At 42.9% G+C, this 10,815-nt stretch overlaps 1 protein-coding gene across 1 annotated transcript in view; it reads right to left on the bottom strand.

Annotated features, from left to right (window-relative positions):
• Window positions 1-1,138: 1,138 nt before the first annotated feature.
• LOC142786549 (protein O-mannosyl-transferase TMTC1-like) overlaps window positions 1,139-10,815 on the bottom strand; it is a 52,266-nt gene continuing 42,589 nt past the window's right edge. Inside the window, exons 9-18 of the mRNA XM_075884260.1 lie at window positions 9,749-9,916; window positions 9,477-9,590; window positions 8,849-8,992; window positions 6,739-6,950; window positions 5,653-5,788; window positions 4,580-4,724; window positions 3,464-3,601; window positions 2,475-2,597; window positions 1,645-1,722; window positions 1,139-1,424 (exon numbers count right to left, since the gene is read on the bottom strand). Coding sequence (XP_075740375.1) covers window positions 1,287-1,424; window positions 1,645-1,722; window positions 2,475-2,597; window positions 3,464-3,601; window positions 4,580-4,724; window positions 5,653-5,788; window positions 6,739-6,950; window positions 8,849-8,992; window positions 9,477-9,590; window positions 9,749-9,916 — 1,396 coding nt within the window. The 3' untranslated portion in view covers window positions 1,139-1,286. The remainder of the gene's footprint in view (window positions 1,425-1,644; window positions 1,723-2,474; window positions 2,598-3,463; window positions 3,602-4,579; window positions 4,725-5,652; window positions 5,789-6,738; window positions 6,951-8,848; window positions 8,993-9,476; window positions 9,591-9,748; window positions 9,917-10,815) is intronic.

Raw genomic sequence — 10,815 nt, 5'->3', positions numbered from 1 at the left:
GTATACGCACGCTGCAATCTGGTGATGACGTCAGACTTTTTGCGCGAAATCTTCTTGTGTCCTGCCACTGCTGCATTCGGACTTCACTCAATTCGTAAGCCTCCGTGATTGACAACGCACATGACGATCCAGTCAGAGCAACAAGGCGTGAGCTAATCTGTCGCACTTTGAGAGAGTTACGTTGCAATGGCTCCCCCACCAGCAACACTGACAGTCGAAAATATAGGCACGTTGTTGCATAGTTTTGTGACACTGCTCAAAGAATTGGTACGTTTCACAACAGCAAACTACAGAAGTACTGACAAGATCGCGGAAGATAAATAGGTTTGGCACAGCCGGCACAATTGGTAATCAAGGTTCTTGTTTTTTAATGTCTTTTTGAAATGGTGTAAAGACCAAAATACGAGACAAAAAATTATAGTCTTCATTCACTTTTGTTCGTGTTAATTTTAAAATTCCACAAAAACAGTTAAGAAGTTTTCATGTATAGAAAATTTGTGTGCGAAACTCCTGTGCAGGTTTATCTGTTTTGCAAGCAAAAAAAACCCAGATTGAACAGGAGTATTTCTGCAATCATCTATGAAAGCAGGAGCAATCTGATTAACGTAGCCCCGCCGAACTGGTCCAGTAACTAAGGTACCCGGCTGCTGAATCCGGGCTGCGGGGGCTACATTTTCGATGGAGGCGCAAATGCTGTAGGCGCAAGTGCTCAGATATGGGCGCACATTGGAGAATTCCAGGTGGTCGAAATTTACAGGGCCCTTCACTACAGCGTCTTTCATAATAATATGCTGGCTTTGGGACGTGAAACCCGATATATCAATCAATCAATTTAATTAACGCATAAACATTGCAAATAAACATGGTGTAGTGAAGCCATAATCACTCCATGAAAATCACTGTATGACGCTGTGGACATTCAAGGAGGGTAAGTACTGCATTAGGCCTGGTCAATTTGAAAGAGTTGCACGATGTATAATGAAAAGGAAAGCCCGTTCAATAGTTGTCAGCCCTCCTATTACAAATATAAAATGCCACAATTTTGGGGGGTATCTCAGCACTGTGAAAGAGGACGTAATGTTTGAAGCACAGTTGATAAAGTAAATACACCTATAACGCTTGAATTACTAATTATTAGTCCGAGAACATCTCATGTTCACTGGCAAAGTTTTCGGAATATACAAAGCGCGACACCGTGAATCCAGTTCAAGAGGCACCGCCGAAAGCGTCAATGTCCATATGCCGAAAACTGCACGGTAACCGCACTCCGGCTTGAAGTATCCACCCTATACACAGTCGTGAAAAGGCGTGAGTGGCCTGGTGATTCGTCGCCTTAACTTGGCCATGTTGTCAGTAATGAGCTTGTTCTCTGGTTCTAATGAGTGAGCAACTTGATAGTGTCGAAAGGCACCTTGGTAGTCACTCTGTGAGACAATGGTTAACATAAAATGTTAGCCAGTAGATCGCACATGAAAGTTTTTTTGCGTCGAATAGTCGATTGTGATGCACAAGTGCAGCTCTCGTAAGAGAAAACGCAAGGAATAAGCTAACAAGTATTGTGTTTTGGCGAAGAAAATGAATAATCGAGCATGAGTAAACAAATTTTAGAAATGTTCTACCAAATATCGCAACTTCTCTGCTCACCTCCAAGTGTCTGATCACAGCGAGATTCAGATGAGCGTGAGCAAGACCAGAATCCAGACGAATGGCCACTTCGTAACTCTGAAACAGAAAACAAAATGGCCTTTTCTGTTTTTTATGTATGTTTTTATATGACGAACACGTAGGGGGCATAATAACGACATAATTTAGGTGGCCATCTTTAGATGCATGCCTGACGACTGTCTCTCAGGAAAACAATTCAAAAGAAATCCACAATTCCGTGGCACTCATCTTTTATTTTCCCTGAAACATTTGCACAGAAAATTTTCAGCTTTAATTCTGCCCTTGACGGCAGAGCACATTGATAATAAACGAACAACAATATTGAGTGAACGAACAAAGACATAACCTTATGGAATGTTTGTTCATGGATAAAATATTTTTGTATTCAGAAAAACCAAAATTGTATGAGTAGTATTATAGCTTTTTACAGCGATATTGCATTATGTTACTGTTTTATTTGGGTTGAAATATTTTCACACTACTATCTTTAAAATGTTTATTAGCGCCGAGTGTAAATGTAGCCAGATTTCAAAAAAAACTCCGTTTTTGTGAAACAGCTGCTTCTTGATTTAAAATTACACGTTTACAATATTTTTGCTAATTTTGTTACTTTGTATGTGCACCTTTCTGCCCACGCGAAAGTATCTCCAAATTACCGCATAACTGTCAACTTTGGCTGAACTTACTGAAACGAAATCTGAGACATTATAAAAACCTAACGCTTTCGCGCCAGAATTAATCAGTTGAAGCTAGTTCGAGTTAGAAACATATGCTAATTCAGTAAAAAATACCCCCTTCAAAGAACTAACCTTTGCCGACGAGCTGAGGTCGCCCAAGTCCTTCAGTATGTCACCGTGATCGCTGTGTATTTTCGCACAACGCAGGTCATCAACATCGCATAGCTTTAAAGCCTTTAAAATGTAGTCCAGTGCCTGAAATATTAGAGAGAAATATAAACAACCTGATGACTAATCCACTGATCATAAACGTCAGTGCGAGAAAGCATAGCAGTTCGGACAGTCACTAATTGTATTCAGGACAGCATGGGCAACTTAATTTGCTGTATACAATTGGCACAATGTTTATTTATGTAAAATAAAGATGTATAAAACAAGTTCTTTTAAAATCAGACAAATTGTTTACGTATTTTTCAGGCGTAAATTTCCATTCAGTCGCTTTTTACGGTCTCTTCAACAGTACCGTAGTTATAGAGCACCCTGTGTGAAATTGAAAATGTAATTTAACGACCAATAAGTTCCTTCTACAAATAATATATAAGCAGATCTGAGAAAAGTACTGAATCACATCTCGATTCGATGTCTAGATATAAAACTTCGCCACTCCACACCCCAGCCCACAATTTGGCTACTTGCTAGGCATTTAAATTATCTTGAGATGTTAATCACCACTTACTGCTTGCTGCCTGAAGATATTTGACAATAAAAACAAAATCGCATGCTTGCTCGCCATTTTCTTTGCAGTGATGTAGTGCAAGAAATGGAACCATTATTTCTCGCAGAAAATCAAGTTACCTGAGTTATTGAGATAACGGGAAACATTATTACAGGGAGTGCAGATTTACCCGCGCTATTACATTCGGTGAAATAATATAACGGACAATGGCCAGTGATATGTTTCTGTGGAAAATGCTGAGGGAGAACTAAAGAGCGATGATTTTAAGTACGCGCACGCAAGAAAAACATTGACAAGCAAGTGATATTCCGCGCAGAAACAAATGCTTGGTTCGCACACAAACAAAACAAATTGGTTGTCCAATTTGGTATAAAGTAACAAATACCTCGACTGTGCGGTTGATGTGATTGTATAAAAGGGCAGCCATGTGCAACGCTCCTCTGTCGGTGCTGTTGTGTTCAATCGCATCCAGTAGGAGGTCTTCAGCTGCTCGAAAGCTTCTGAGCTGAATCAGGAGCTGAGCCTGAAAATAAATTTAAAGTAATACACCATAACAACGGCTATTTGGGCTAGTTGGTTGGAATTTATGGTAATAAGGGCTGCAGTGCGAGCATGAGGGTGCCTTGCTTTGCCTTTCGTTTCCCGTTTCTTCTAGCACCTTCATGCTCACGCTGCAGCCCTTATTACCATGAATACACCATAAGCTGCTTTCCATAGCACGCTAAATCGGTACAATACTCATTTAAAGCCTTTACATAGTGAAGCACGAATACAAACACGTTCGCTCATAGAAATGCAGATATTTAACACGTATGAATGCAGCAGTGCCTAAACAGCTACTGCAGCAACGAACATCAGCACGCCTTTCACCTCTCGTAACATATAATTCAAAATTACTTTAACGTCAACCTCACACAGTCACAAATATCCCTTTTCTTTATTGCACACACTCTCGAGCATGTATTCTATATTTTGAAGAACTTATTGTTCTTTTTTCTCAACCATGCACCTTGAGAAGATTTAAGTTGATTTAAATGCATGCACACGTGTCCGGTACTCTTGTACCACCTTGGCTGGTATTACGTCACTGCCTTTCTAAACTAAATTTTTGCTTGAAAGTCGCGCTACAAACACAAATGCTTTCAGCCGTTCGCGGTGTGTCGCAGACATCAACAGAGAAAGTTGGGTCAGTTTATTGGAAATACGTTTACAATTCTGGCCACTCTTTTGTGTTTAAGAGGCCATGAACTATAGCCTGTACTTGAAACTGTGCTTAATATTTATTACAGCCATCTCGCCTGACAGTAAATAGCAAAAAAGACAAAAGATCTTATGTGCGTATGTTAGTCAAAAGAATAGAACAGAAATGGTCTGCCATTTCTAGTCTGATGTTTCTCTCTTGTGAAAAGGAGCAGTGCGCGAAGGCCAATGATGCCACATACTAGGTGTTAAAAAAATTTTATTGGTAGAATCGAAATTCCGCTTGGCGTCCCTGACTCACATGATGAGCCTTGCTTTCACGGTGCTCCGGGAAACGCCTGTGAATATCCTCAAACAGCTCTCTTGCTTCGGCCAGGCGGCCAGCGTTGACGTAGAACACAGCCAGGTTGTCCATCACCTGTGGATCCGGCTCAACAGCGAGGGCCCTGTCCGTTAAAGAAGAACAAATGTTATCAAAGAAACTGAAACTGCGAAAATTTGACCAGTATGCCAGATTCACGTATAGCGTGCATGGTGCTAGCTTAACGGCAACGTACGTTTAGTGAGGCTTCTTGAGCGACCGTCCCACATTTGCTCTACACAATCATTTGTATATACGATGAAAAACAACTCTGATATGATGTGTCAAAAGTTATTTTGTAGGAAGCCAAGCTTTTGAAACATGGTTGGAAAACTAACTCCCTTATACTCGTGATGTCATGCTATGGTAGATGTCACTCAGCAGCTCATTCATTCAAATTGACAACGTGAATATTTAGGCAACATCACTGTTACCTACTAAATACATCTGAAGCAATAATTGTAACACTAGTGCTATCTGAAAGACTAGAACGCACTAGGGGGCATTGATGCGGAGTTCCTACAAAGACACGTCAAGGAAAGTATTACGTAAAACACGAGTAATACATTACAATATGTTAACTACGAGGAAGCATCTTGTAAGAAAGCCATCACTGGAACACGAACACTCAGTGACGGTATCTTGTTCAGGTTTTCCTCCTAACAACATGGACCAGCTAGTGGCCTTCAATAACATCAGTCTATGCTGAGAATACTTGGCTTACGACGTTTTCAACCAACGCTCACCTTTATTAAAGCTCTACCGCGGCTTGGCCCGCTGAATCGAAAACGTAAGAAACTATTGATTTGAGGCACTGGGCGTGGTTCTGACGGTTCAGTGGCATCAGTAATATGTATATGTTGCAAAATAACCTGCCAGGAAATTTAATCAATTGATCCTCTATTTAGGTCAGCTGTTATGACATGTGGTCAGTATGTTGTCACAACAACCGGGAAATTGATAGGTTAATGTAGTTCTATGCACCAAGGTCGGCTGTTGGTATACTGTCTGACCTCTTGTAGAGACTCTCGGCCGGCATGTTGAGGTTCCTGCTGTGAAGGCTTCTAGCTGCGTTCAATAGGGCCACGGTGTGGTTTTGCTGGATGTCGAGAGCTTGCTCATACTGTGCCATGGCCTCCTCAGCACGGCCTGCACAAAAAAGCATATCTATGATTACTTGAATAAAAACATCAAAAGGCAGAATATTGCAACAAGTAATTTTAATTATATTAGAAATGACAAATTATAAAACCAGGGGGTCATTTGTGCGAAGCGGCAGGTATATACTTCAGTACCAACAGCCGTTTTCGTTGAACAACTCTACAATATGTCTTTTCAGCAATTTCTGATCGCTTGGCATTTCCAAGTTCGCTGTTTGAAATTATTATCGACAAACGTGCCATGTAGCAGTACCTCCAAACGCTTCATTATTTTACCGTTCCTGCACCATATCATGTTTACACCGTTAGAAAGGTCGGAGGACTAGCTAAAAATATAACGTCTGAATATTGAATCAGGAAATGCGTCCCGCCATCTTATTAGGAGGAAGGAGGAAGAAAGTTTAAGCGGAATGACAGGGAGGTTAGCCAGTTCTTAGACTGGCTGGCTACCCTGTGCTGAGGTAGAATTGCCACCTGTACGTTGAAATGGGACCTCAGGAAACTTGTCATACGTTGCCTCGACGCGGTGGTCTAGTGGCTAAGGTACTCGGATACTGACCCACAGATCGCGGGATCGAATCCCGCCACCAGTGAATGCATTTTCAATGGAAGCGAATTTGGTGTAGGCCTGTGTGCTCAGATTTGAGTGCACGTTAAAGAACCCCAGGTGGTCGGAACTTTCGGAAGCCTACTCTACGGCGTCTCTCTAAACCATATAGTGGTTTTGGGACGTTAAACCACACATATATCAATCAATATCAAATCTTGTCACACGTTGCAGTAACAATTTTCGAGTGTTTGCCTGATTTGGCTTAGATACAGTTTACCAGACGAGTTACCAGTTATTTAGCTATTGAAGAAGTACTTAACACCTTTTATGCATAGCATGACTATGAATTTATTATAAATGAATAGAAATCAAAGTACAGCCAGCCTCACCGTGTGACTGAAGGAATGTGCCGTAGTTATTGCGGGCATCCGCATTTTGGTCATCACTGCGCAACGCCATCTGGTGCAACCTCTCTGCTTCAGCCAGGTCACCTTTCTCAGCCATGAGGGCCGCAAGCGACGAGTACGCTTCGCAGAAGTCTGGATCAAGCTCCACCGCACGTTCCAGCAGAGCTCTTGCGACGTCCTTTTGGCCTTGCTTGCTGCACGTGGGAAAAGAACGCTAACTGTCAAGTTTCTCCTTTTTTCGCCGCAGGAAGTGGTCCAGTGACGAAGGTACTTGACTGCTGACGCGCAGGTTGCGGGAACGAGTCACGGCAGCGGCAACTGCATTTTCGATGGAGGCGAAAATGGTGCAGCCGCGTGTGCTCAGACTTGGGTGCACGTTAAAGAACCCCAGGTGGTTGGAATTTTAAGAGGCCTACACTACGGCGTCTCTCTGAACCATATGATGGTTTTGGGACGTAAAACTCCACTTATCACCATCATCTTCATTACTTCAAATTTTGTGCATTTCTTTGCAGTGCGTAGCACACTGAAGTAAGATTCAAGAAACAAAGCCAAACCAATATAGCTGTACAAGTGACACTTACAATAAGAATGCGTCATTACAGCTGCGATTCTAACTTGGGTTTTTTGAGTGGGAAGCGGGAATTTTACCCCTTCGTATCCACCCGCAACTCTTAAATCGACGACACAACGCAGACTACCGACCGTGCCACAAGTAGGTTGATCCTGTTTGGGCTTCAATTTTCAAAGCTGGGACTGCGTACTCCTCTCTTTTAGTAAACTCTAACTTCGCCAAACTTTGAGTAAATTGCCAGTATAAAGCAACAGAAACATCACGTGTCACAAATAACATTCTCACATATAGAAAAAAAATCAAAAACAGATAACACACCACCGCTTCGCACTAGTCGTGAAGATAGTCTATCTTACAGTAGAATAAAGCAAGAGATGGCTTGCTGGTGTGTTTTATGCCCAATTTGTTGAAACAATAACTTCCAATAACTCTAGTTTATGTCTTTTTGCCATATCTTCAAAGCTATGGCGTCTTCTTCAGCTTACGTGTGCAGTCGGTTGACGCACACTGCGTGACTGGTGTACCTCAGTCAAACTGGACGGCACCTGAACAAGCGTCAGAATGAACGTAAGCGTACGTTAAATAGTGACACAGGAAGCAACTTGGCACTTCAATAAAGCATAAAGTGCGCGTCAAGCTATTGCGCACCTCAGCTGGAGCAGTACCGAAGCCATACAGAAATGGTACAAGAACAGAGCATCACGGGTAGCCAAGATTGAGACCAAGATTCGTGTAGCAAAGCAAGCAGAGGACTATTTTCTTTCGACGCCGTTAGCAGTCAAGCAGGCAAATACGCGGTCATTTGTTTTTTGCTATATGACAACGTGTTTTAGGGGCGAAGCTTCTTATGGCGTGGCTTGTGCGTCCCGTTGTCGTAGCACGTAACCTGTGGCGCATACCCCAAGAAGGATTATTCTCCTTGAGATACCCGCATACCAGTGGCACTTACCCGCCCTCGGGATCATATCCGCGTGTCCACATGTTACGAAAAACGTAGCATGGCGTCGTTGTCACGCGCTCGGTGCTAACAAAGCGCTGAGAGCAGAAATGTGGTACATACTCTTGTTTAGTGCTTGAATTATCCGCTGGATGGCGTTATTTGGATAAGATGAATATATGATGAAAAGAAGTGAGATGGCGGCACTTGAAGTGCTCACTAGATGAACGGACGTATGCACGGACGGACGGACAAACAAGGAGGTGGACAGACAGATATACAGACGGACGGACGGAAGAACGGACGCACGAACGGATGGACTGACGCACGGATGGATGCAAGAACGTATGAACGAACGGGCGCACGTAAGGACGGATGGACACACGGACGGAAGCATGGACAGATTGACGGACGCTTCGGCCCACTCATCCTCTTTCACTCCGTAAATATGCTGTCAATTTTGTTTAATGGCTTTATATTTAGAATCAACAAAAAATAATGTTTCCTTGCAAGTGTATGCTTCTTTCCTCTCAGTTTTTAACCTCGCTACACCCACACCTTGTTAGAAAAGTCACACGTACCTGTAGATATTCGCCAGGTTAAAATGAGCCCCTGGGTGGTTCGCATTCACGTTCAAGGCGTACCGGAAGTGTTGCTCAGATTCCTCCGCTGACGTCAGCACAGTGCCCAAGTTATTGTGAGCGCTGGCGTGATTTGGCCACAACCTGCGGGAAGCGGAAAAAGTGTTCAAAGATCACCTTATCGCAATACGCCCTATCACCTGCTACAGTATGCCACGTCCTCACCAGTGCAAGCTAAGGCTTCAGTAATCGCAGTAAAAATAAATATTCTTTCTCGCTTGTCTGGACCTGAACAAGCGTAGGTAATGCAATCCCTTTAAAGGTTTATTGGCCACGGACCATATTAAAAAAAAAGATAGCTTCTTTGGCTGGTAGACCTAGTGCGAATGCCCGGGTTACGTCGTATAAAAACCTGCATGCCTCATTTTATGGTTCGGGTGGTATCCTTTGAGTACTCGGTTTCTGGTGCTCTCTTTTTCCTCTCAATGTCACGCGACGTTTGGTGACAAAAAGAGTGAGAACCCCTTCATACATAAAAAACAAATAAGCACTAAATGAAGAATGTATCTGGACAAGAACACTGCATGTAAGAAACGTTGAGCAAAGATTACAGCGACTGAGAACTCACGCAATTGCTAGCCGGTAGTGTTTGATGGCCAAATCCGAGTTACCAATGTCCTTCTGCAGATTAGCGTAATTGTAATGCACCTTTGCATTTCCTGGGAGGTCCATTACACCGGATCTGAAACAAACAAAATGCATCATTCACCTAATGTAAATATGCTGAACGAAAGAAAAAAAAAGAAAGCGTGCAATGTTAATTCACGTTCTACGTTTGGTGAACAATGAATGTGAAACGAAAGATGAACTGCGCGTGAAAACAGTACGAATTTCACCTACTCGAACAGGGCCTCTCTGGACGCCCACACGATGTTCCTGTTCCAGGTGCGGGCAGCAAACAGCAGCACCAGAATGAAGCAGATGCTTGTGGAGCACCACCGGAGCACTCTAGAGCACCGCATGTGAAAGCGGCACAGCCCTTCGGCCACCAACAAGGACATGCCGATGCTGTAATAAGGAGAATTCCAGTGCAGCAAACTCTGCAGTATCTAATACTTAAATGAAACATCAAAGAAGAAACCACACATTACGATGGCAAACCAATAAGTGCCAACAGTTGTGTCCTGTCTATGCAAACTTCGTGATATGAGAAGCTCACATTGATGTCTCCAAAAGATACTGATTGCTTGACTAGCCGAGCGCAACGCGAAAAGCTGAATCATACTCAGCGTTTTGTGTAAAAAAAATCCGTCTAGGAATCAATGCGATGGGAAGCAGCCAGAAAAGAGTCGCATACATCGCTTATTTCGTATTTGGTTGTAAATGAAGTCCTACATGTTTTAAGATCTAGTTCACTATACCGGGTGATCGAAGTTTTTCTTCATGGTTTCTTAAGTTTCAGCACTAGGAAGAACATGAAAAACACCTTTGGAGAACACTTATGTATCCTGGGTGACTTAAAGGGAGACAATAATTGTAGCTTTCAGTGTCCCAATCAACTAGGATTTATACCATCTTCGGAAATTGTGCCCCTGAGCAGTCTAGAATTTCCTCAAGACCAAAAAGAGGCAGAACGCCCAAGTTATGCGGAGGAGCACACGAAAATACCGAAGAGAAAATCCACTGCTTGGTGCGCACTGCTAGCGCCACCTAGCGTAACACGTGCGCTTTCAATTTGCGCCCCCGTGTGCTCTGTCCGGCTTTTTGCATCGTCTGCTACACGATTAGCGCTGTTTTCCGCTATGAAGAGAGCCCATAAGCTCAAGTCTACATACCTTTAGAGTATATGTATATATAAAAGTACTTACGTCGACGTCGAAGTAGAGCTTGACAGTTTCCGCTACGAAATTGCAGACTTTCGGTACTTCATTGGTGTCCCTTGTCCCCAAGCTTAGCAAAATTTCATC

This window comes from Rhipicephalus microplus, unplaced genomic scaffold, assembly GCF_043290135.1.
Source record: "Rhipicephalus microplus isolate Deutch F79 unplaced genomic scaffold, USDA_Rmic scaffold_25, whole genome shotgun sequence".
NCBI lineage: Eukaryota > Metazoa > Arthropoda > Arachnida > Ixodida > Ixodidae > Rhipicephalus > Rhipicephalus microplus.
This window is presented reverse-complemented; position numbering and strand designations above follow the sequence as displayed.